The 26,809-nt window shown below is 44.4% G+C and overlaps 2 protein-coding genes across 2 annotated transcripts; one reads left to right on the top strand and one right to left on the bottom strand.

The window, feature by feature from the left end:
• Positions 1–2,282: 2,282 nt before the first annotated feature.
• On the bottom strand, positions 2,283–2,651 carry LOC138881797 (uncharacterized). The gene has a single exon (XM_070162071.1). It carries the CDS (start codon positions 2,649–2,651, stop codon positions 2,283–2,285), a length of 369 nt encoding a protein of 122 aa, XP_070018172.1.
• Positions 2,652–15,395: 12,744 nt separating this feature from the next.
• LOC138881798 (uncharacterized) lies at positions 15,396–16,043 on the top strand. Its single transcript, XM_070162072.1, has one exon. The coding sequence runs from the start codon at positions 15,396–15,398 to the stop codon at positions 16,041–16,043; it is 648 nt and encodes a 215-aa protein (XP_070018173.1).
• The last annotated feature ends 10,766 nt before the right edge of the window (positions 16,044–26,809 follow it).

Genomic DNA, 26,809 nt, shown 5'->3' on the forward strand with positions numbered 1-26,809 from the left:
ATTGAGAGGCATCTCATCCCTTTTTGAAATTCTGCCCGCTCTTTGGCACTCATCACACCTCTTCACCAAATCGCCTGCATCTTTGAACAAGGTGGTCCAATAGAATCCACAACTAAAAACTTTTGAGGCGATCCTCACCCCACCATAATGGCCACTATAGGGTGAAGAATGGCAAGCCTCTAAGATACTCAATTGTTCTTCCTCCGGGACACATCTACGAATCACACCATCCGTGCAAATCTTGAACAAGTATGGCTCATCCCAATAGAAATCCAAACTATCCCTCTTGAGCTTCTTCCTTTGGTTAGAAGAGAGCTCACACGAGATTATTCCAGTAACGAGATAATTAGCAACATCGGCAAACCATGGCATTCCATTCATTGACACCGCAAGGAGTTGCTCATCGGGAAATGAATCATTTATCTCAAGGCCATCACAAGGCCTCCCCTCCTCCTCAAACGGGACAAGTGGTCCGCCACTTGATTCTCACTACCTTTCCGGTCAACAATTTCTAGATCAAACTCTTGAAGAAGTAACACCCATCTCATCAATCTCGACTTGGAGTCTTTCTTGGTCATCAAATACCTAAGGGCATCATGATCGGTGTGCATTATAACTTTGGCCCTCATAAGGTAAGGTCAGAATTTTTCCATAGGAAATACAATAGCCAAATTCTTTCTCGGTAACTGTGTAGTTCCTTTGAGTCTCATTCATGGTCTTGCTTGCGTAGTACACCAGATGAAACATCTTGTTGATCCTTTGGCCCAAAATAGCCCCAACCGCAACGTCACTAGCATCGCACATGAGCTCGAAAGGCAAGCTCCAATTAGGTGCGGTAATGATGGGGGTAGAAGTCAACTTGATCTTGAGAAGCTCGAATGCTTGCATACAACTCTCATCGAACAAGAACTTTGCATCTTTCTCTAGCAACTTGCACAAAGGGTGTACCCATTTGGAAAAATCTTTTATGAACCGCCGGTAAAACCCCGCGTGCCCAAGAAAACTCCTCACCCCTTTGACAGAAATAGGGAGAGGAAGCCTTGAAATCACGTCTATCTTGTCTTTGTCAACCTCAATTCCTCGCTTCGAGATTTTGTGACCTAACACTATACCCTATTCTACCATGAAATGACTCTTTTCCCAATTGAGAAAGGTTGGTGTCTTTACACCGGGCCAATACTCTATCCAAATTTTTCAGACACTCATCAAAAGAATCCCCTACCACGCTGAAATCATCCATGAAAACCTCCAAGATATCTTCCACCATGTCGGTGAAAATAGCCATCATGCAACGTTGGAAGGTCGCCGGAGCATTACACAATCCGAACGGCATTCGAGAGAAAGCGAATGTGCCGTAAGGACATGTAAAAGTTGTCTTCTCTTGGTCCTCCGGGGCAACTAAAATTTGATTGTACCCTGAGTAACCATCCAAAAAGCAATAGAAAGAATGCCCCGCAAGACGATCTAGCATTTGGTCAAGGAATGGCAATGGGAAATGATCTTTTCGGGTCACCTTGTTTAGCTTCCAGTAATCCATACAGACTCTCCACTCGGTGACTGTGCGAGTAGGATGAGTTCATTGTTGTCATTGGCCACCACAGTCATACCACCCTTATTCGGCACACATTGCACCGGAGAAGTTCAAGAACTGTCAGAAATAGGATAAACCACACCGGCGTCTAACCACTTGATAACCTCTTTCTTCACCACTTCTTGCATCACCTCATTTAATCTTCTTTGATGCTCCAAGAAAGGTTTTGCATCCTCCTCCAAGATGATTTTGTGCATACAAAATGCAGGGCTTATTCCCCGAATGTCATCTAGAGTCTATCCAATTGCCCTTTTTCACTTTTGAAGCACCGCCAAAGTGGCCTCAACCTGCATGTTAGTAAGGCAAGAAGAAAGAATAACTGGTAAAGTAGAATTTGAACCCAAGAATTCATATCTGAGGTGTGGAGGAAGTGGCTTCAACTCCAACACTGGTGGTTCCTCAATTGATGGCTTTGTTGGTGGAGTTTTCTGGTTTTCAAGATCCAAAGATAGTTTCCTCGGCTCGTAAGAATAAGAACTCATCCCATGTAGGGAATTCACACACTCCACTCTACTAGCATCATCATTGACATCCATGTTCAAGAGCACTGCTTCAAGAGGATCTTCCACGTTTATCATAGCAATGGTATTATCCACAATCACAGTTGTAACAAGGACTACAAATGAGCACACATCAGTGCTATTGGGCTGCTTCATAGATTTGCAAACGTGGAAAACGACCTTTTCATCTCCTACTCAGAAAGTGAGCCCGCTTCAACATCAACCAATGCCTTCTCCGTTGCAAGGAAAGGTCTGCCTAAGATAATAGGAACCTCACAGTCTACCTCACAATCCAAAATCACAAAGTCGGCCGGCAATATGAATTTGTCCACCCGAACAAGCACATCGTCAATAATGCCCAAAGGTCGCTTTATCGATCGATCCGCCATTTGAAGTCTCATTGAAGTTGGCCTAGGTTGCCCAATACCCAAAGTTTTGAAGACCGAATAGGGCATCAACTTGATACTAGCTCCCAATTCACAAAGAGCTTTGGAAAAATCTGCACTTCCAATGGTACAAGGAATGGTGAAGGCATCGGGATCTTCAAGCTTCGGGGCCATTGAATGCACTATAGCACTAACTTGATGAGTCATCTTTATAGTTTCACAATCCATAGAATGCTTCTTTGTGACCAAGTCTTTCATGAATTTTGCATAGCCTGACATTTTTTCAAGTGCCTCCACCAATGGCACATTAATAGATAAGCGCTTCATCATATCAATGAACTTTTTAAACTAATTATCATTTTTCTGCTTCGCGAGCCTCTAAGGATAAGGTGGAGGTGGCCTTGGTAAAGAGCCTTGGCTTTTGGAACAACTGGCTCGGGCATGTCAATCACATGTTCCCTAGACGGGTTCACGACATCTTGGGTTTCTACCTCGGCCTCACCAATATCAATCCTCACATCATTGTTCACATTCTCTTCAACCACATCTTCAACAATCAAAGGTACATCATCATCCCACAACTCAACATCTTTATCCACACTTTGCTTTTGATTTGAGGTATTCACATCACCGCCTCTCCCACTTCTTGTTGTAACCGCCATCACCTGATTGTTATTTCCACCATTCGGGTTCACTACCGTATCACTTGGTAGAGCACCCTTCGGGCGAGTATTCAATGACTGAGAGATTTGGCTTAATTGCACCTCCAAGTTTTGGATAGAGGTGGTGTGAGAAGATAACTGTGCATCCGAATCCACACTCCTCTTCATCATCTGCTCGAACATCATTTCAATTCTATCCATATCATTACTAAAGGAACTAGGACCTTGAGAAGGGAAAGGGGTGGATTGTTCGGTTGTTGGTACATTGGGGGCCTTTGAAAGCCTTGCCCCCGGTTGCCTTGGTTTCTATTGTTGTTCCACCCACCTTGATTGTTGTTGTTTCCACAGTTGTTGTTATTTCCATTCCAGTTGCCTTGGTTGTTGTTCTGATTACCCCAATTGTTGTTTTGGTTGTTGTTCCAATTGCCACCACTTTGTTGTTGATTGCCCCAATTTCCTTGGGTAAGCCATTGTTGGTTTGAAGAGTTGCCTCTATTGCCTTGATAGTTGTTGACATATTGTACCTCTTGCACTTTGGTCATCATAACCATCATTTTGACACCCATCATATTCATCAACAAATTCCTTAGAATTTCCTTGATTTTGTTGCCTCATTTGCCTTCTCTTGTTGACAAGCATACTAACACCCTCCATGACATTCACTTGGCGAGGATTCTAAACTTGTTGCAACTGTGCCTTAGCCAATTGATTCATCATAGTGGTAAGTTCAGCTATCGCTTGCCCGTGATCATGTAATTCCTTGTGCAAATGGATAACCATAGGGTCACCTTGAGGAATAATTGCTCTACTCTGCCATACTGAAGAAGTGTCTACCATTTCATCAAGTACATCACATGCCTCCTCATAAGAAAGTTTCATAAAATTGCCCCCGGCCAATTGGTTAACAATGCATTGATTTGTAGTATTTATGCCCCGGTAGAATGTTTGTTGGATCATGGCCTCGGTCATATCATTATTTGGGCACTCCTTCACCATCGTTCTATACCGCTCCCAAATCTCATACAAATGTTCTGTTGGCTCTTGCTTGAAGGCTAATATTTCATCTCTAAGTGCCGCCATATGACTAGGAGAGAAGAATTTGGCAATAAACCTATCCGCCAACTCATCCTAAGTTGTGATGGAATGGTTGGGGAGTCTCTCGAGCCAATCTAATGCCTTTCCCCGAAGTGAGAACGGGAAAAGTCTCAATCTCAACGCATCCTCGGACACATTCGTCTGTTTACTCCCCCTGCATGTATCTATAAACCCCTTGAGATATTTGTAGGCATTTTGATTTGCAGCGCCCGTGGAGTACCCACGCTGCTCAAGTAAGGTCAACATCACATTGGTTATTTGAAAGTTGCCCGCCTGGATTCGAGGTGGGACAATATCACTTGTGTAACCCTGGTTTGGTAATACTCTGGGAGCCACTCTTGGAGGAACCGGGGAGGGTCTGGAATATTGTCATTTGGAATAGCATTTGCATTCTGGCTTCTCCGTTGACCTTGAGTCGCAAGAGGCACCTCATCTTGCTCAAGATCATCTACCTCCTCCCCCACTATCACGTTTCCAAGAGGATCATTAGCGTTGTTTAAAGCCATGTTGGTACCTGAGTAATGACACAAACAAGTAAGTAACAAAGAAGGAAAGAAGAATAATACACAAAATTAACTAAATAGATAGCCAAAACCGTTATCTCCCCGACAACGGCGCCAAAAAGTGATCGCTTCCAACTCCACACTACTAAAAAGTAGGAAGAGAGGGTTGCAATAGCTTTTACCCGATATGAGGGTTGGGATCGATTTCCACAGGGAGCTAGGAATGGAGTCGGGTATCTATCTAGACTAGAAGTGTGTATTTGTTCCAAATGTCACTTCCATACATTTTTGGGTTTTAGATTACAAACTACTATTATCAAACTATTAATTGAAACTAGATTATGCTACGAGATAATTGCTAAGTTGTATCTAATGGGAAGAAAGGCACTAGGGTCGTGACATTACCTAGGTGGCTAATTGACGGGTAGATGTTATTAAGGTTCGATTGACATAATTGGGGCTTATGCTATAACCGTTGCACAATTTTACCCACTCTCATACCTCTCGGTGGAGAGAGTGATTTTGCCCAATTGACTCTCTCGAGACCAAATGGGTAGGCAAAGTAGCTCAAGCAACTGGGGTTCAAGTTGGGTAATTACTCTCTCGAGGTTTAACCCTTTAATTGGGACTATCAATTCTCTTGAGTCCATCCCAATTCCTTGTTGGATCAACTTTGGAGACTTAGGCTCTCTTTCTCAAGAAGAGCCAAGTCAACTTAGCACAAACTAGTGTTTGCAACCACCAATTCATAGATTAAACCATAAAATTGACCCAAATAAGAAACACCCATAGTCAATCTAACAATAGATGGAAACACCCATCGATTACCCACACTAGGGTTGAGCCACAACCCTAGTTAATGGGTTTAGCTACTCATGTTTGAAGGAAAGAATAGAGAAATAGATGAAGAACAAGACATATTAATTAAATGCTAAATTAAAATACAAGAATCTATCGTTAATTTGGAGCTAAGATGCCAAGAAATGGCTACAGATAAAGTTCCCACGAGCGCATCTAAGTTCTGAATATATCTGATGACCTAAAAATGGTAAAATGTTCTATTTATACTAGGCTGGAAAAACTGGACAAAAATACTTCTGCGGGGTCAGCGCGGGCCGCGTAAAATGGACCGCAGTCGCTCTAGGCTCTTGGACTTCAATTCTGGGTTCTCTGACTTAGGCTCCGCGGACCGCGTAGAATGGACCGCGGCCACAGAGGCAGTTGTCACGGTCCGTACAACCATGACCGCGGACCGCGTTGGCATTTTCCGTCTCTCTGAATATCTCTTTCGCGAACCGCACAAAAAGGCAGTGCGGCCACGGAACCTTTACTGCGGACCACGCAATGTGGACTACTGCCGCGTTGCTTGAAGCCTGGTTTTTGTCATCTCTATGAATCTCTCTTCCGCGGACCGCACAAAAAGGCAATGCGGCCGCGGAACCTTCACTGCGGGCCGCGCAGTGTGGACTGTGGTCGCGTTGCTTGAAGCCTGATCTTGCCATCTCTTTGAATCACCTAGTGCGGCTGCATTCCATTTTGTGCGGTCTGCACTAGGCTTGTTTGCCCTCAGTTTACTTTGTCTTTGATACTTGAGCAGGTTTCACTCCTTTTGAGCTGATCTTTGATATTTCGTCACTTGGTCGATCAAACTTGCAATCAAGCACAACTTATGAGCCTTTTGGGACTATTTTGTAAAAATTTATAATCAAAGCATAGGCAAGAAGGAGCATGAAACTCGTTAAAATACCTACTTATCACGGTACCGCAAAAGCGGATTTTGGACTGCAGATGCGGGTATGCCTGGGCAGAACATATAAGTTATTTCATTTTCACGAGTTTGAGTTATCCCACCATTTTTTACTTCGGCTTGAGAGCGTTTGGACGATTTGGAAGAGGGATTTCAAGGGAACTTCGTTAAGGTAAGGATTTTGGACCTAAAACACATTTCTATGGTAGTATTTCATGGATTAAGGTTGTAATTAAAGGAATTAAAGGGCTAAAAATGGAGGATTAGGTCTTGAGTTTAAGTGGCCTTTAAAGGAGGATTTGAGGGGTCATTTGGACTCCGATTTTAGTGTTCTTGATATGCATAGACTCATGGGGAGATGTGGAATCTATTGATGTAAAAATTTCTAAGTTTTGAGAAGTGGACCCGGGGCTCGGGTTTGGTCAATTTCGGGATTTTTTGTATTTTTCGATTGTTTTCGCTTGGGCTTTGTTCCCTTAGCATATTGTGACGTATTCATTCTGATTTTGGATAGATTCGACACGCGTGGAGGACGATTAGAGGGGAAAAGGTGTCGCGAGCTAGAGATTTAGTCGGTTCGAGGTGAGTAATGATTGTAAATGATTCTCTGAGGGTTTGAAACCACGGATTGCACATCGTAGTGCTATATTGAGGTGAGACACACACTTGATGACGAGTGTGGGGTCGTTCACTATTGGGGATTGTGACTTGGTTCATCTCGATTGATGATTTTATCGCGTATTTGGCTGAAATTATTTGTTATCATCATAATTTGGGTTGATTGCCATATTTGGGTTTCGTGCCAACTATTTGAACCTTTCGGGGATTTTTATTACCATTTCCTCACTGTTTTGACTTATTACTTGAACTCAGTCCCGTTATTTTCCACCATTTTACTACTCAGCCATTTTTACTTAGTTTTGATACTTAAATGATATTTTAAATGATGTTTTGGGCTGAGAGATACTGTTTTACTCGTGCCCGAGGGGCTTATGATGATTTTTCGACTGAGTAAGGCCGAGGGCCTAGTTGTAAGGATACACTGGTACTGATATGAGGCCGGGGGCCTGAGATACATATATACGCCACGAGGTGGCTTGATTGATATGAGGCCGAAGGCCTAGACTTGATACCATGAGATGGCTTGATATTGCGCTTGGGCCATAAGGGGCCCCTCCCGGAGTCTGTACACCCCTAGTGAGTGCGGGTACCCATTGTGATGTGAGATTGAGCCTGAGGGACTGGCATTGTTCTGAGATTGAGCCCGAAGGGCTGGTACTATATCTGAGATGTTGCCCGAGGGGCGAACTTCTATTTGTTTACTTACCTGTCAACTACTTGTTTTACTTGTTGAAAAGGGATTTTTACTTGACACTTCACTGTTTTACCTTTTTAAGTGATTCTTTTACTGCTTCATTATAGAATGCCTTGTGCCTTACGTGTTTTGTTACCTTCAGTCATTATTTATGTTTATTACTCACTGGGTCGGAGTATTCACAGTACTCCATACACCATGTGTGCATATTCAAGCGTCGCTGGTTCCGCTCCTGAGTGCTAATTCCTCCAGTTCCAGGAGGTATTCAGAGACTACGAGGTAATTGTTGGCGTCCGCAGCCCCGTGTCTCTACTATCTTATCATTTCTATTTCCTTCAAACATTTGTACTAGATATTGGATTTAGCAGACTTGTATCATGGTCGATAGATGCTCGTGACTTGTGACACCCCGGGTAGGGCTGTGTCGGGTTGGACTTTTCCGCATTGTTATCGTTATTTCCGCTATTCAGGGTTATTAATCATCTTTAGACTATTTTTGTGTTGCTTAACTGTTTTAAAAGGCAAATAGGGTTAAACTGGCTGGCCTTGTCTTCACGAGAGATGCCATCACGATCGGGTTTGGGGTTGTGGTCGTGACAAGTTGGTATCAGAGCCTAAGTTACATTGGTCTTACGAGTCATGAGCATGTTTAGTAGAGTCTCACAGATCGATACAGAGACATCTGTATTTATCCTCGAGAGGCTGCAGAACCTTTAGGAAAAACTTCATATTCTCGAAATTCTTGTCATGCAAACTTGTTGGTCCGAGTACTAAACTTCTGTTATTCTATTCTCTCACAGATGGTGAGGATACGAGCTACCAGACTGGGTGGACGACCACCAATGCCACCAGTTGGGGCCACCAGAGGTCGTGGACGCGGTCGTGGCAGATACAGAGCAGCGAGGGCAGCACCTGTAGATCCACTAGTTGCCCTAGCTCAGGATCAGGCTCCAGCTATGGATGCTCCAACAGCACTAGTTGAGGCACCAGTTGTACCCATCGTGATCCCGGGTCTTTAGGAGTCCTTGGCACAGATCTTATTAGTTTGCACTGGCTTGGCTCAGGTGGTTTCAGCCACTACAACCGCAGCTACTTCACAGGTCGGGGAAGGCAATTAGACTCTCGTCGCTCGCACACCTGAGCAGGTAGTGCAGGGACTTCAGATGTCGGGGGCACCTCCAGCCCAGCCGGTTGCACCAGCTCAAGAATTTGTAGTGCCGGTTATGCCGGATGATAAGTAGCGTCGACTTGAGAGGTTTGGTAGACTCCAGCCTCCAACATTCAGTGGAGAAGAGGTAAAGGATGCCTAGGGTTTCTTGGATAAGTGCCAGCGAATGCTTCATATAGCAGGGATTCTTGAGACTAGTGGTGTGGCATTTACTACCTTTCAGTTTTCTGGGTCTGCCTTCACTTGGTGGGAGGTGTGTGAGAGGCGTAGGCCTGTTGTTACAGCGCCCCTTACTTGGCAGCAGTTCTCCATTCTCTTCCTGGAAAAGTATGTGCCACAGTCCCACAGAGAGGAGCTGCATAGACAGTTTGAGAGGTTGCGATAAGGGGATATGACTATGTCACAGTATGAGTCGAGGTTTTTTGAGTTGGCTCGTCAGGCCATCTGGTTGGTTCTGACAGATCGAGAGAGGATCAGAAGATTTGTTGATAGCCTTACTTATCATCTCCGTATTCTTATGACTAGAGAGAGAGTGATGGGTACTACGTTCGAGGAGGTGGTTGATATCGCTCGTGAGATGAGTCGGTTTGCAGTTAGGAGCGAGAGGAGAGGGAGGCCAAGAGGCCTCGAGGATCGGGCAGTTATAGTGGTGCTCCTTCGAGGGGCCAGTTTCAGCATGGTAGAGGTCGTTCATTCAAGCCTGCTCAGTCAGCCTGCCTAGGTTATCGTGGGCATCTTCAGGTCATGGTTATCATGGATCTCAGCAGGGCCAATCATCACTCAGTGCCCTTCCAGCTCAGAGTTCATCTCGTGCCCCATCAGCTCAGGGCTCTTCTATGCCGAGTGAATCTGCTAGTCACTCCAGTGCGAGGGGTTCCCTTTAGTCCCCTTCTCTAGCACCTGGGAGTTGTTATGAGTGTGGTGAGATGGGCCACATGTGGAAGCAGTGTCCTCGTCATATTGCTAGTTCGTCCCAATAGAGGGGTCAGTCATCGGCTTCAACGCCAATTCCTTCACCACCACCCGCTCAGCCAGCTAAGGGTGGAGGTGAGTCAGCCAGGGTTCGCCCCAGAGGAGGAGGTCAATCAGGGGGCGGTCAGGCTCGTTTCTATGCCATCCCAGGCAGACCCGATGTTGTTGCTTCAGATGCTATCATTATAGGTATTGTTTCAATCTGCCATATAGATGCCTCTGTATTATTTGATCTCGGTTCTACCTTTTCTTATGTGTCCTCGTATTTTGTTCATTATTTGGGTACGCCCCATTAGTTTCTTGCTTTACCTGTTCATGTATCTACCCAGGTGGGCGATACTGTTGTTGTAGACCGTGTGTGGTAACTATTGGGGGTCTAGAGACCTGAATGGATCTATTACTACTGAACATGGTGGATTTTGATGTCATTTTGGGCATGGATTGGCTATCTCCGTGTCGTGCTATTCTAGACTGTCATGCTAAGACAGTCACATTGGCTATGCCGGGTGTGCCACGGATCGAGTGGCGAGGTATGACTGATTACGTTCCTAGTAGAGTGATCACTTTCTTGAAGGCCCAGCATATGGTTAGGAAGGGTTGTCTTTTATATCTAGCGTTTGTGAGGGATGTCAGAGCTGAGACTCCCAGTATTGATTATGTTCTAGTTGTGAGGGATTTTCCCGATGTGTTTCCTGCAGACCTGCCGGGCATGCCACCGGATAGGGATATTAATTTTGGTATTGACCTGGTGCCAGGCACTCAGCCCATTTCTATTTCGCTGTATCGTATGGCACCAACGGAGTTGAAGGAGTTAAAGAAGCAGCTTCAGGAGCTCCTAGATAAGGGGTTCATTCGGCCTAGTGTGTCACCTTGGGGTGCGCCGGTTCTATTTGTGAAGAATAAGGATGGCACAATGAGAATGTGCATTGATTATAGGCAATTGAACAAGGTAACAATTAAGAACAAGTATCATTTGCCTCGCATCGATGATTTATTTTATCAGCTTCAGGGAGCGAGGGTGTTCTCCAAGATTGATCTCCGTTCGGGTTATCACCAGTTGAAGATCAGGGATTCAGATATTCTTAAGACGGCTTTTAGGACCCGATATGATCACTATGAGTTCTTGGTGATGTCGTTTGGGCTGACCAATGCCCCAGCAACGTTCATGCATTTGATGAACAACGTGTTCCGGCCTTATCTTGATTCATTCGTCATAGTCTTCATTGATGATATTTTGGTATATTTGCGTAGTCAGGAGGAGCACGCGGAGTATTTGAGAGTTGTGTTGTAGAGATTGAGAGAGGATAAGCTTTATGCAAAATTCTCCAAGTGTGAGTTTTGGCTTAGTTCAATGGCTTTCTTAGGGCACGTGGTGTCCAGTGAGGGTATTCAAGTTGATCCGAAGAAGATAGAGGAGGTTCAGAGTTGGCCTAAACCGTCCACAACTATAGAGATTCGCAGCTTTCTTGGTTTGGCAGGCTATTATCGCTGGTTTGTTCAGGTATTCTCATCTATCGCATTGCCTTTGACCAAGTTGACTCAGAAGGGTGTCTCATTTGTATGGTCGGATGAGTGTGAGGAGAATTTTCAGAAGCTCAAGACAGCTTTGACCACAGCTCTAGTATTGGTTTTGCCATCAGCTTCAAGTTCATATAGCGTGTATTGTGATGCTTCGAGAGTTGGGACTGGTTGTGTGTTGATGTAGGAGGGTAGAGTTATTGCTTATGTTTCTCTTCAGTTGAAGCCCCATGAGAAGAACTACCCTGTTCATGATTTGGAGTTGACTGTCATAGTTCACGCGTTGAAGATTTGGAGGCATTAATTGTATGGCGTATCTTGTGAGGTGTTTACTAATCATCACAGTCTTCAGTAATTATTCAAATAGAAGGATCTTAATTTGAGGCAGCGGAGATGGTTGGAGTTACTTAAGGATTATGATATCACTATATTGTACCATCTGGGGTAGGCCAATGTGGTGGCCGATGCCTTGAGCCGAAAGGCACTGAGTATGGGGAGTTTGGCATATATTCTAGTTGGAGAGAGAGCTCTTGTAGTTGATGTTCAGGCCTTGGCCAATCGGTTCGTAAAGTTGGATATTTTGGAGCCCAGTCGGGTATTGGCTTGTGTGGTTTCTAGGTCTTCCTTATATAATCGCATCAGAGAGCGCCAGTATGATGATCCGCATTTGCTAGTCTTTAGGGACAGAGTTCAGCATGATGATGCTAGAGATGTGACCGTTGGTGATGATGGAGTATTGAGGATGCAGGTCCGGATTTGCGTGCCCAATGTGGATGGGCTTCGGGAGTTGATTCTGAGGAGGCTCATAGCTCACGGTATTCCATTCATCCGGTGCCGCAAAGATGTATCAGGATTTGAGGCAGTACTGTTGGTGGAGAAGAATGAAGAAAGATATTGTGGAATTTGTAGCTCGGTGTCTCAATTGTCAGCTGGTGAAATATGAGCATCAGAGACCGGGTGGTTTGCTTCAGCAGATGGATATTCCTAATTGGAAGTGGGAGAGGATCACTCTGGACTTTGTTGTTGGACTTCCATTGACTTTGAAGAAGTCGATGCTATTTGGGTGATTGTGGATCGGCTGATCAAGTCCGCGCACTTCATTCCTGTGTATAATACCTATTCCTAAGAGCGGTTGGCAGAGATCTTTATTCGGGAGATTGTTCGTTTGCATGGTGTCCCAGTTTCCATCATTTCAGATAGAGGTACTCAGTTTACTTCGCAGTTTTAGAGAGTCGTGCAGAGAGAGTTGGGTACTCAGGTGGAGTTGAGCACAACTTTTCATCCTCAAACGGATGGGCAGTCTGAGCGCACTATTCAGATAGTGGAGGACATGTTGCGTGCGTGTGTCATTGATTTCGGAGGATCATGGGATGAGTTTCTACTACTTGCAGAGTTTTCTTATAACAACAGCTACCCGTCGAGTATTCAGATGGCTCCATATGAGGCTTTGTATGGGAGGCGGTGTAGATCTCCAATTGGTTGGTTCGAGCCCGGTGAGGCTAGGTTATTGGGGACTAATTTGGTGCAGGATGCTTTGGAGAAGGTGAAGATGATTCAGGAGAGGCTTCGTACAGCGCAATCGAGGCAAAAGAGTTATGCTGATAGGAAGGTTCGAGATGTGTCATACATGGTTGGCGAGAAGGTTCTGTTGAAGGTTTCACCTATGAAGGGTGTTATGAGATTTGGGAAGAAAGGGAAATTGAGTCCTCGGTTCATTAGGACTTTTGAGGTGCTTCGGAGGATTGGGGAGGTAGCTTATGAGCTTGCTTTTCCACCCAGCTTGTCGAGTGTGCATCCGGTATTTCATGTTTCTATGCTCTGGAAGTATGTTGGGGATTTGTCTCATGTTTTGGATTTCAACACTGTTCAGTTGGATGATGATTTGACCTATGATGTGGAGCCAGTAGCTATTTTGGGTCGCTAGGTTCGAAAATTGAGGTCGAAGGATATAGCTTCAGTGAAAGTGCAGTGGAGAGGTCGGCCCATAGAGGAGGCAACCTGGGAGACCGAACGGGAGATGAGGAGTATATATCCTCATCTGTTTGAGGCTTCAGGTATGTTTCTTGACTCGTTCGAGGACGAACGTTTGTTTAAGTTGGGGAGGATGTGACGACCCAGCCAGTCGCCTTATGAGTTATCGCTTCGTTTTCCCCCATTTCTGCTTCCTTATGCTTCATTATCTGTGTTTTATGTGATCGAGTTGATTAGTTTGAGTTCGGAGAGGATTTGGTAAGAAGTGAGACACTTAGTCTCTTTTAAGAATGTTTAAGTTGGAAAAGTCAACCGGATATTGATTTATGTGTTAGAGGGTTCGGATGTGAGTTCCGGTGGTTCGATTAGCTTCGGAAGGTGATTTGTGACTTAGGAGCGTGATCGGAATGGGTTCTGGAGGTTCGGAGTAGAATTAAGCTTGAATTTGCGAAGTGTTCATTTTGGCGATTTTCGGTTGATATGTGAGATTTTGATATATGGGTCGGAATGGAATTTCGAGAGTTGCAGTAGCTTCGTTATGACATTTGGGATGTGTGTGTAAAATTTCAGGTCATTCAGACATGGTTTGGTTGGGTTTTTAATCAAAAGCATATTTCGGAAAGATTTTAGAAACTTAGGCTTGAATCCGAGGTGTTTTGGTTGATTTGATGTCGTTTGAGGTGTTTTGATGATTGGAAAAAGTTTGAACAAGGTATTGGGTCACGTTTGTGCTTTTAGTTGAGGTCCCGGGGGCCTTGGGGTGATTTTTAATGGTTAACAAGAAGATTTGAGACTTGAGAGATTGCAGAAATTTGTTGTTTCTGGTGTTTTCACACCTGCGGTTTGGAGGCCACAGGTGCGGCGCCGTATGTGCGAGGGAGAAGCCGCAGAAGCAGTTTTGGAGGGGAGTGTCAGGAAACCGCAAATGTGGTTGTGGGGGGCCGCATCTGCGGAACCGCAAATGCAAAAGAAGGATCGCAGATGCGGTAGTGGCCGGCTTTAGTGATTTCCGCATAAGTGGAGTGTTAACCGCAAATGCGGTACCGCAGAAACAGATTTTGGACCGCAGATGCGAGTATGCCTGGGCGATTTGGAAGAGGGATTTCAAGGGAACTTCGTTAAGGTAAGGATTTTGGACCTAAAACACATTTCTATGGTAGTTCATGGATTAAGGCTGTAATTAAAGGAATTAAAAGAGCTAAAAATGGAGGATTAGGGTTTGAGTTTAAGAGGCCTTTAAAGGAGGATTTGAGGGGTCATTTGGACTCCGATTTTAGTGTTCTTGATATGCATAGACTCGTGGAGAGATGAGGAATCTATTGATGTAAAAATTTCTGAGTTTCGAGAAGTGGGCTCGGGGCTTGGGTTTGGCCAATTTCGGGATTTTTGGTATTTTTCGATTGTTTTCGCTTGTGGGTGAGTGTACTTTAAATGTCGTTAGCGTGTATGCGCCGCAAGTAGGCTTGGATGAGGAGATTAAAAGGCGCTTTTGGGAGGGGTTGGATGACATCGTTCGTAGTATTCTGCCTTCCGAGAGGTTATTCATAGGAGGGGATTTCAATGGCCATATTGGGTCGTCTGCAGGTGGTTATACTGAGGTGCATGGCAGCTTTGGTTTCGGGGAACGGAACGGAGGGGGCACTTTGCTGCTGGATTTTGCCAAGACATTCTATCTAGTGATTGCGAACTCAAGTTTTCCGAAGCGGGAGGAGCATTTGGTTACTTACCAAAGTTCGGTGGCGAAGACTCAGATTGACTATCTCCTCCTTAGGAGATGCGACAGAAGGTTGTGCGAGGATTGCAAAGTTATCCCGGGTGAGACCCTTACAATGCAACATAGGCTTTTGGTGATGGACATTAGTATTATGATAAGGAGGAAGCAGAGGTCAGTACGAGTCCGCCCGAGGATTAGGTGGGGCGCCTTTACTAAGGATAAAACTCAGGAGTTGGAAGGAAGGTTGTCGGCAATGGGAGCTTGGAGAAGTAGTGGGGACGCAAGCAATATGTGGTTGACGACGGCGGACTATATAAGGAAGGCGGCGAGAGAGGTGTTAGGGAGATCTTCGGGCTGCACCGGTGGCCATAAAGGAGATAAGTGGTGGAATGCAGTTGTCCAAGGTAAAGTGGAAGTGAAGAAGGCGGCTTACCTGCGATTAGTAAGGAGCACTGGCGAGGAGGAGAAGAGAGCGAACATTGAGAGATATAAGGTAGCTAGGAAGGAGGAGAAGATGGCAGTGACGGAGGCTAAGACGACAGCTTTTGCTCGTTTGTATGAGGAATTAGGGAACAAAGGAGGGGATAAGAAGTTACTCCGACTCGCTAAGGTGAGAGAGAGGACAGCTCAGGATCTGGACCAAGTGAGGTACATAAAAGATGATGACGGCAAAGTTTTGATGGGGGATGACCAGATTAAGAGGAGATGGCAGACATACTTTCATAAACTTCTAAATGAGGAAGGGGATCAAAACATTGTACTTTGTTTATTGAGGAATACCGATAGCCCCCATGAATTAAGTGATTGTAGGGACATTGAGGTCGATGAGGTCATGGAGGCAATGCGTAAGATGAGAAGGGGCAGAGCTACCGGGCCAGATGAAATTCCGAATGAACTTTAGAGGTGTGTGGGTAGAGCAGGCTTGGAATGGCTTACTAGGTTGTTTAATGTTATATTCAAGACTAATAGGATGCTTGAAGAGTGGAGGTGGATTATAATGGTTCCATTGTATAAGAACAAAGGCGATATCCATAGCTATAACAACTATAGGGGTATCAAATTACTAAGTCATACCATGAAAGTCTGGGAGAGAGTGGTATAAATGAGAGTGCGAAGGACGGTGTCTATTTCAGACAACCAGCTCGGGTTCATGCTGGGGCGATCTACCACAGAAGCTATCCACCTTATTAGGAGGATGGTGGAACAATACAGGGATAAGAAGAAGGATATCCACATGGTGTTTATCGATCTAGAGAAAGCGTACGACGGGGTTCCTAGGGAGGTTTTATGGAGCTTCCTAGAGGCTAAAGGGGTCCCGGTTGCCTACATTAGGGTGATTAAGGACACGTATGATGGCGCTAAGACTCGGGTTAGGACAGCAGGAGGCAACTCCAAGAATTTTCTGATTGTTACGGGGTTGCACCAAGGGTCTGCGTTCCGCCCTTTCCTATTTACCCTGGTGATGGATGCCATAACGCATCATATTCAAGGGTAGGTGCCATGGTGCATGCTATTTACTAATGACATAGTCCTAATTGACGAGACACGATGCGGCGTCAGCGAGAGGCTAGAGGTTTGGAGATATTCCCTTGAGTCAAAAGGTTTCAGGTTGAGCAGGACGAAGACGGAATACCTCGAGTGCAAATTTGGGGCCGAGCCGACAGAAGCGGGAGGGGAAGTGAGGCTTGATTCTCAAGTCATCCCTAAGAGGGGTAGTTTCAAGTACCTTGGGTCAGTTATTCAAGGGGTCGGGGAGATCGACGAGGATGTCACACACCATATAGGGGTGGGGTGGATGAAGTGGAGGTTAGCGACGGGAGTCCTATGTGACAAGAAAGTGCCACCGTTACTGAAAGGTAAATTTTATAAAGCAGTGGTTAGGCCTGCCATATTGTATGGGACCGAGTGTTGGCCGGTTAAGAACTCACACATCCAGAAGATGAAAGTTGCAGAGATGAGGATGTTGAGGTGGATGTGTGGGCATACAAGGAGGGATAAGGTTAGGAATGAATATATTCGAGAGAAGGTGTGTGTGGCCCCCATGGAGGACAAGATGCGGTAAGCAAGACTCAGATGGTTCGGGCACATTCAGAGGAGGAACATTGATGCACCGATGAGGAGGTGTGAGCGACTGGCTGTGGTGGACACGCGGAGAGGTAAAGGGAGACCTAAGAAGTATTGGGGAGAGGTGATCAGGCAGGACATGGCGCGACTTAGGGTTACTGAGGACATGGCCCTTAACAGGGAATTGTGGAGGTCGAGCATTAAGGTTGTAGGTTAGGGGGAAATTGTGAATATTTTCTACAGCACACTAGAGTGAGATTAGACAGTTAGGAGTTAGTCTTAGGATGCTACTGATCAGCTACTGATGATGGGCTTTATCTGTTGGTTATTAGTATACTTTACATCTTTCTCGTATTTCCTATATTTCTTATATTGATGTTATTTTATGGTATTTTATGTTATGTTATGGATTTTATGTTATTTTCTGTTATTTTATTATGAGTCTATTGATAGTACTAATATAGCGTCTCTTGTTGCTTTCTTGAGTCGAGGGTCTCCTGGAAACAGCCTCTCTGCCCCTCGGGGTAGAGGTAAGGTCTGCGGACATATTACCCTCCTCAGACCCCACTTGTGGGATTATACTGTGTTGTTGTTGTTGTTGTTGTTGTTCGATTGTTTTCACTTGGGCTTTGTTCCCTTAGCATATTGTGACATATTCATTTTGATTTTGGATAGATTCGACGTGTGTGGAGGCCGATTCGAGGAGCAAAGGCGTCACGAGCTAGAGATTTAGTCGGTTCGAGGTGAGTAATGATTGTAAATGATGCTCTGAGGGTTTGAAACCCCGGATTTCACATCGTAGTGCTTTATTGAGGTGAGACACACGCTTGATGATGAGTGTGGGGTCATGCACTATTGGGGATTGTGACTTAGTTCGTCCCGATTGATGATTTTATCGCGTATTTGGCTGAAACTTATTTGCTATCATCATGATTTGGGTTGATTGCCATATTTGGGCTTTGTGCCAACTATTTGAACCTTTCGGGGATTTTTATTACCATTTCCTCACTATTTTGACTTATTACTTAAACTCAGTCCCGTTATTTTCCACTACTTTACTACTCAGCCATTTTTACTCAGTTTTGAGACTTAAATGATATTTTAAATGATGTTTTGGGCTGAGAGATACTGTTTTACTATTGCCCGAGGGGCTTGTGATGATTTTTGGACTGAGTAAGGCCGAGGGCCTAGTTGTAAGGATACACTGGTACTGATATGAGGCCGAGGGCCTGAGATACATATATACGCCACGAGATGGCTTGATTGATATAAGGCCGAGGGCCTAGACTTGATGCCACAAGATGGCTTGATATTGCGCTTGGGCTGTAAGGGGCCCCTCCCAGAGTCTGTACATCCCCAGTGAGCGCAGGTGCCCATTGTGATGTGAGATTGAGCCCGAGGGGATGACATTGTTCTGAGATTGAGCTCGAGGGGCTGGTACTATTTTTGAGATATTGCCCGAGGGGCAGATTTGTTGATACTGTGCCCGAGGGGCGAACTTCTATTTGTTTACTTACCTTCAACTACTTGTTTTACTTGTTGAAAAGGGATTTTTACTTGACTCTTCACTGTTTTACTGTTTTAAGTGATTCTTTTACTACTTCATTATAGAATGGCTTGTGCCTTACGTGCTTTCTTACCTTCAGTCATTATTTATATTTATTATTCACTGGGTCGGAGTACTCACATTACTCCCTACACCATGTGCAGATTCAGGTATCGCTGGTTTCGCTCCTCAGTGTTGATTCCTCCAGTTCCAGGCGGTATTCGGAGACTACGTGGTAGTTGTTGGCGTACGAAACCGTGTGTCTCTACTATCTTGTCATTTCTATTTCCTTCAAACATTTGTACTAGATATTGGATTTAGCAGACTTGTATCATGGTCTATAGATGCTTGTGACTTGTGACACCCCAGTTAGGGTTGTGTCGGGTTCGACATTTCCACATTGTTATTGTTATTTCCGCTATTCAGGGTTATTAATCATGTTTAGACTATTTTTGTGTTGCTTAACTATTTTAAAAGGAGAATTTGGTCAAACTGGCTGGCCTTGTCTTCATAAGAGGCACCATCACGACCGGGTTCGGGGTTGGGGTCGTGACAAAAATGCTCTTTGACTGTATGACAAAAGCCTGTTCCAGCTTCTTTGCTGTTGATTTTATTCACTCTGCTTATTCCTTACTTACAAATTTCTATTCACAGTTGACTCTCCTCTTCGTACACCATTTATTTTAGAATATGGTGTTATTCCTCGATTTGATGAGTTTCTAGAGCGGAAAGATTCTCCCAATCTCCGGGTAGGCATTGATGTGTTGATTACTTTTTTAAGCGTGTTTCATGGTTGTAGATTCACTCTTTGTGGTTTCTGTTCACAGACTGAAGCTGTTTTGGCTCTCTTAGGCATTACTTCTATTGCCTTGTTGTTTACCAATTTATTGATTGAACATGGGCTGGTGGAAATTCTTTTAAAGCTTCTGGATTCTCTAAGTTGTGATGTTCGTGAGGAGGTGTGTTTTATAATTGGGAGACCCCTATGTTGTATTCCTATTTAATTAGCAGACTGATTGTATTTCGTTCCAACTATAGGCTGTGAAACAACTAGGACACGTTGCTGAGAGCACTAAAGGTCGTGATCTTGTTCATCGGCATGAGGCAGTGTGTCCTTTACTGGATAAGGTGTTGCATCCTTTACTGGATAAGGTGTTGCGTCCTTTGCTGGAGGAGTTGGACGAGAATGCCAAGCTGGATAAGTTGAATGAGAATGTCAAGCTTCATTGAATTCTGAGCAATGCCACATATGCTTTATTAAGGTTTTGTAAAGCTGAAGAAAGACCTAATCGGTTTGAGCGGGAGGTTGGTTAATGAGTGTTGAAATGGTTACGCCAGCATATAGTACAAAACATTGCTTTCTTATGCATTAAAAATTTGTCACTGTGGGGGCCATTTAATCTATCTTCTATCTTCTACCTTCTATTACTAGAAAAGTGGGAACATCTAAAGTGAAAATTTGAAAGACAAAAATACCCATATTTGGTAGTTTGATGTCTTTTCCCTTAGTCAAAGACTAATCCAATAACAATTTTATACAAAGATGTAAAGTGTACACTCTATGGATAACAAGTTGAATTCATTTCGATATAAATATTCATCTAATGTAAATATACGTTTTGAAGAGAGAAGTAAGCGAGAACTCGAAATTCCTCACTAAGTAGAGATGAAGACGTGGATGTGTTATTACATTTCAAGACATGTCTTTTGTGTAATACTAGATTACATTGTTCTTTTTTATTTTTTTTACTAAATTTGTTGTATTTCATTCATATTTTTGTCGGTATTTCTTATGGATTGTTTTGTTTGAGTCTAAACTTTTTGCGACTATGTGATTTTAACTTCAAGGTAACAGAGAATAAATATGGCACACATATTGTCAACACACCAGTTGGGTGGTAGACGATCAAAGGCCCTCACCTCGATAAGGTAAGAACATATTAAGCTTTTGTTTTATGTTTTTTCCTTATTTGATCTAGATAGTGGTTTTGGCCCGGTTTAGTTATCATTTTTTATTTTTCGTTTTTGTCCTTTTTCCAGTTTCCTTCTAGAGAATGCGCGTCCTTTGATTAGAAAAATAGGAAATTGTTGATTCATTTCTCTCTTGTTTGGAGTTTATAAATTAAAGGGATAATTATATGAAATAGTTAGGTAAATTTTAAAAAGGAATGCGTTACTGTAAAAAAAATGCCATATTTTGTCTCCTCTCCCCGCAGGAACCCCTCCGCTGGTCTTCTTTCTCAGACCACCCTACCCCTCATCTCTTTCCCATGTAGATTTTTTGAAAGAATATAAAATTTTCAGTGTCTTTTTTTAGTTTATTATCCAAATATTGTGAAAACTATTTCTTTGTGATAGATTTAAAAGCTTTAACAGTAGTTCAAGGTTTGGTGAAAAAATCTAGAATTCACCATTGTTGGGGTATTGAAAAAGCTTGAAAAGTTAATTAGGTCTTGTTGATTATTTGGGGGTTGAACTTAATTTGTTGCTAGAATTTTTTTCGACTAGTTGTTTAGATAGTGTGGTTGAATTTTGGTGTTGTTGGAAAATTTCTCACAAACAACCATGGTGGCGGCAACAACGGTGCTTAAGATAGATAATGGGAAGATGAAGATGGGTTTAATTCTAATTTCTAATGTTTCTTTTTCCTTTTAAAAGTCAATGATACGTGTCACGATCCTATTAGGGCATGGCTTTCACGTTATCTGAAAAATTGGTCAAACACAAAAGTGGTATATCTTAGACACACTTTTGAAAGGTTGAGTGTGTAAAATATTTTCCTAGAACGAGAAATGTGTAATAGGGATTTCATTGCAAGATCGATGAGTAAACTATGTCAGCAGCTATTTTGGATTGTCAGGTTCGAAAGTTGAGATCAAAGGATATAACTTCAGTGAAAGTGCAGTGGAGAGGTCGGCCCGTGGAGGAGGCTACCCGGGAGACCGAGTGGGAGATGCGGAGCAGATATCCTTACCTGTTTGAGGCTTTAAGTATGTTTCTTGACTCGTTCGAGGATGAGCGTTTGTTTAAGAGGGGGAGGATGTGACACCGGCCAGTCGTCTCATGAGTTACCACTCTGTTTCCTCCATTTCTACTTCTTATTGCTTTGTTTATTGGTTTTATGTGTGATTGGGTTGGTTGGCTCGGGTTCGAAAATATTTTGGTAAGGTTTGAGACACTTAGTCTCTTTTGAGGAAAATTAAGTTAGAAAAGTCAATCGGATGTTGATTTATATGATAAAGGGCTCGGATGTGAGTTCTGATGGTTTGGATAGCTTCGGGAAGTGATTTGGGACTTAGGAGCATGATCGGAATGTGTTTTGGAGGTCCAGAGTAGATTTAGGTTTGACTTGGCGAAATTGGAATTTTGGCGTTTTCCGGTTGTTATGTGAGATTTTGATATATGGGTCGGAATGGAATTCCTGGAGTTGCAGCAGGTCCGTTGTGTCATTTGGGATGTGTGTTCAAAATTTCAGGTCATTCGGACATGGTTTGGTAGACATTTTGATCAAAAGCAGAATTCAGAAGATGCGGCTAAGGGACCGCAGTTGTGGTCACGCAGAAGCGAGTGTGTAGTCGTAGAAGCGGAAGAAGCCAAGGAAGGCAGGAACTGCAGAAACGGTTAAGGCAGGTGTTGGTCGTGTATCGTTGGCGATATATCAGTCGATGCGAGGCGTAAAAGGTGGTGATATTTCAGCCATGCCAGAGAGATAAGGTGGAGATCTTTCAGCCGATGCAAGAAAATAAAGTGGCAATATTTCAGCCATGCAGGATGGAGACAGAGCTTAGTCTCAGAAGGAAGAAAGGTTGACTTGTGCAATGCAGGAGATGCAGATGGAGGTAGAGCTTAACCTCGGAAGGCAGAAAGGTAGCCTTATGCAAAATGCAGATGGAGACAGAGCTTAGCCTCGGAAGGCAGAAAGGTAGCCTTATGCAAAATGCAGATGGAGACAGAGCTTAGTCTCGAAAGGCAAAAAGGTAGCCTTATGCAAAATGCAGATAGAGATAGAGCTTAGTCTCGGAAGGCAGAAAGATAGCCTTATGCAATGCAGGAAATGCAGATAGAGGTAGAGCTTAACCTCGGAAGGCAGAAGGGTAGCCTTATGCAAAATGCAGGAAATGCAGATGGAGACAGAGCTTAGTCTCGAAAGGCAGAAAGGTAACCTTATGCAACGCAGTAAATGCAGATGGAGGTAGAGATTAACCTCGGAAGGCAGAAGGGTAGCCTTATGCAAAATGCAGATGGAGACAGAGCTTAGTCTCGAAAGGCAGAAAGGTAGCCTTATGCAACGCAGGAAATGTAGATGGAGGTAGAGCTTAACATCGGAAGGCAGAAAGGTAGCCTTATGCAAAATGCATATGGAGATAGAGCTTAGTCTCAAAAGGCAGAAAGATAGCCTTATGCAACGCAGGAAATGCAGATGGAGGTAGAGCTTAACCTCGGAAGGCAGAAGAGTAGCCTTATGCAAAATGCAGATAGAGACAGAGCTTAGTCTCGAAAGGCAGAAAGGTAGCCTTATGCAATGCAGGAAATGCAGATGGGAGACAATGCTTAGTCTCGAAAGGCAGAAGAGTAGCCTTATGCAGTGCAAGAATGTAAAAGGATGATTAGTAGTAAAATCTCTTAGCTGATAGACAATTACGATAATATGACTGTTGGGGAGATTGTGTACGGATAGTAATTGCGGGCAAGTGATGATTTTGAGAAGTTGCATTCTTGGGAAAGTATGCGTACATAAATATACCTGATGATATTGCAAGTCGAGTGTCTGCATCCAAAGAAAATCGTGAGTTCTGTGAGAGGAAAGGTTAGTTCGTCTTCCCTGGGATCTTGATGTTGTGTGTCATTGGGGTAGCGACCTTTTACCCATTCTGCATCATCCAACTCTATCTGTTTACCTTACATTAATTACCTGTTTTACCTGTGAAAAGAGATTTTACTTGATTTTTACTGAGTTACTGCTTTCAAATGATGTTTTACTGCTTCACTATAGAATGCATTGTGCTTTATGTGATTTCTTACTTTCAGCCATTATTTATATTTGCTACTCACTGGGTCGGAGTACTCACATAACTCCCTGCACCGTGTGTGCAGATTCAGTCGTCGCTGGTTCCACTCCTGAGTGCTAATTCTTCCAGTCCCAAGCGGTATTCGGAACTACGAGGTAGTTATTGCCGTCCGCAGCCCCGTGTCTCTATTATCTTACTATTTCTGTGTCTTTCAAACATTGGACTAGATATTGGATTTAACAGACTTGTATCAGGGTTCTTAGATGCTTATGACTTCTGACACCCCAGTTAAGGTTGTGTCAGGCTGGTTTCCGCATTTGTTATTCGTATTTCCGCTATTTCGTGTTATTAAACCATGTGTAGATTACTATTATGCTATTTAACTATTTAAAACTGAGAATTTTTTAATTGGCTGGCCTTGTCTTCATGAGAGGCGCCATCACGACCGGGTTCGGGGTTAGGGTCGTGATAGTTGGTGTCAAAGCCTAGGTTACATAGGTCTCACGAGTCATGAGCAGGTTTAGTAGAGTCTCGCGGATCGGTACGGAGACATCTGTATTTATCCTCGAGAGGCTACAGAACCTTTAGGAAAAACTTCATATTCTTGAAATTCTTGTTGTGCGAACTTGTTGGTCTGAGTACTAAACTTCTGTTATTCTACTCTCTCACAGATGGTGAGGACACGAGCTACCAGACGGGGTGGACGACCACCAGTACCACCAGCTGAGACCACTAGAGGTCGTGGACGCAGTCGTAGTCGTGGCAAAGGCAGAGTAACGAGGGCAGCACTTGTTGATCCACCAACTGCCCTAGTTTAGGATCAGGCTCCAGCTATGGATGCTCCAGTAGCACCAGTCCAGGCACCAGCTGTGCCTATTATGATTCAAGGCCTTCAGGAGGCTTTAGCTCAGATCTTATCACTGTGTACCGGTTTGGCTCAGGCGGTTTCAGCTACTATGGCCGCAGCTACTTCACAGACCGGGGAGGGATCCAGACCCCCCTTGCTCGCACACCCGACCAAGTTGTGCAGGGACTCCAGACACTGGGGGCACCTCCAGCCCAGTCGGTTGCACCAGTCCAGGAGTTTGTAGTACCAGTTATGCCGGATGATGAGCAGCGTCGACTTGAGAGGTTTGGTAGACTCCAGCCTCCGACATTTAGCAGTGCAGAGGGAGAGGATGCCCAGGGTCTCTTAGATAAGTGCCAGCGGATACTTCGTACAGCAGGGATTCTTGAGACTAGTGGTGTGGCATTTACGACCTTTCAGTTTTCTGGGGCTGCCTTCACTTGGTGGGAGGCGTATGAGAGGTATAGGCCTATTGGTGCAGCACCCCTTACTTGGCAGTAGTTTCTCATTCTTTTCCTGGGGAAGTATGTACCGCAGTCCCGCAGAGAGGAGCTGCGTAGACAGTTTGAGTGGTTGCGACAAGGGGAGATGACTGTGTTGCAGTATGAGTCGAGGTTTTTTGAGTTTGCTTGTCATGTCATCTGGTTGATTCTGAGAGATCGAGAGAGGATCAGGAGATTTGTTGATGGTCTTACTTATCAGCTCCGTATTATTATGCCCAAGAGAGGGTATCAAGTGCTACGTTCGAGGAGGTGGTTGATATCGCCCGTGAGATTGAGTCAGTGCGTCGACAAGAGCGAGAGGAGAGGGAGGCCAAGAGGACTCGAGGATCGGATAGTTATAGTGGTACTCCTTTGAGGGGCCAGTTTCAGCATGGTAGAGGTTGTTCATTCAGGCCTGCCCAGTCAGCTCGCCCAAGTTATCGTGGGGCATCTTCGGGACATAGTTATCAGGGATCTCAGTAGGGCTAGTCATCACTCAGCACCCTTCCAGCTCAAAGTTCATCCTGTGCTCCATCAGCTCAGGCCTCTTCTATGCCGAGTGCATCTGCTAGTCACTCAAGTGTGTGGGGTTCTCTTCAGTCCCCTTCTCCAACACCTGGGAGTTGTTATAAGTGTGGCGAGATGGGCCACATGTAGAGGCAGTGTCCTCGTCGTGCTTCTAGTTCATCCTAGCAGAGGGGTCAGTCTACGGCTTCAGTGTCAGTTGTTTCGCCACCACCCACCCAACCAACTAGGGGTGGAGGTCAGTCAGCCAGGGGTCGCCCCAGAAGGGGAGGTCGATCAAGGGGCGGTTAGACCCGTTTCTATACTCTTCCAAGCAGATCTGATGCCACTACTTCTGATGTTGTTATTACAGGTATTGTTTCAGTCTGCCACAGAGATGCCTCTGTATTATTTGATCCCAGATCCACCTTTTCTTATGTGTCATCATACTTTGCTCATTATTTGGGTATGCCCCGTGAGATTCTTGCTTTACCTATTCATTTATCTACCCTGGTGGGCGATACTGTTGTTGTAGACCGTGTGTACCGGTCATGTGTGGTGACTATCGAGGGTCTGGAGACCCGAGTTGATATTTTGTTACTAAGTATGTTGGATTTCGATATCATTTTGGGCATGGATTGGTTATCTCCGTGTCGTGCTATTCTAGACTGTCATGCTAAGACAATCACTTTGGCTATGCCGGGTGTACCGCGGATTGAGTGGCGTGGCATGACTGATTATGTTCCTAGTAGAGTGATCTCTTTCTTGAAAACCCAGCGCATGGTTGGGAAGGGTTGTCTCTCGTATCTTGCCTTTGTGAGGGATGTCGGAGCTGAGGCTCCCAGTATTGATTCTGTTCCAGTTGTGAGGAACTTCCCTGTTGTATTTCATGTAGACCTGCAAAGCATGCCACCGGATAGGAATATTGATTTTGGTATTGACCTGGTGCCGGGCACTCAGCCCATTTCTATTCTGCCATATCGTATGGCACCAGCGGAGTTGAAGAAGTTAAATGAGCAGCTTCAGGAACTCATATATAAGAGGTTCACCCGGCCTAGTATGTCACCTTGGGGTGCGACGGTTCTGTTTGTGAAGAAGAAGGATGGCACAATGAGAATGTGCATTGATTATAGGCAATTGAACAACGTAACAATTAAGAACAAGTATCTTTTGCCTCGCATTGATGATCTATTCGACCAGCTTCAGGGAGCGAGG

This window comes from Nicotiana sylvestris, chromosome 11 (genome assembly GCF_000393655.2).
Source record: "Nicotiana sylvestris chromosome 11, ASM39365v2, whole genome shotgun sequence".
Taxonomy (NCBI): Eukaryota; Viridiplantae; Streptophyta; class Magnoliopsida; order Solanales; family Solanaceae; genus Nicotiana; species Nicotiana sylvestris.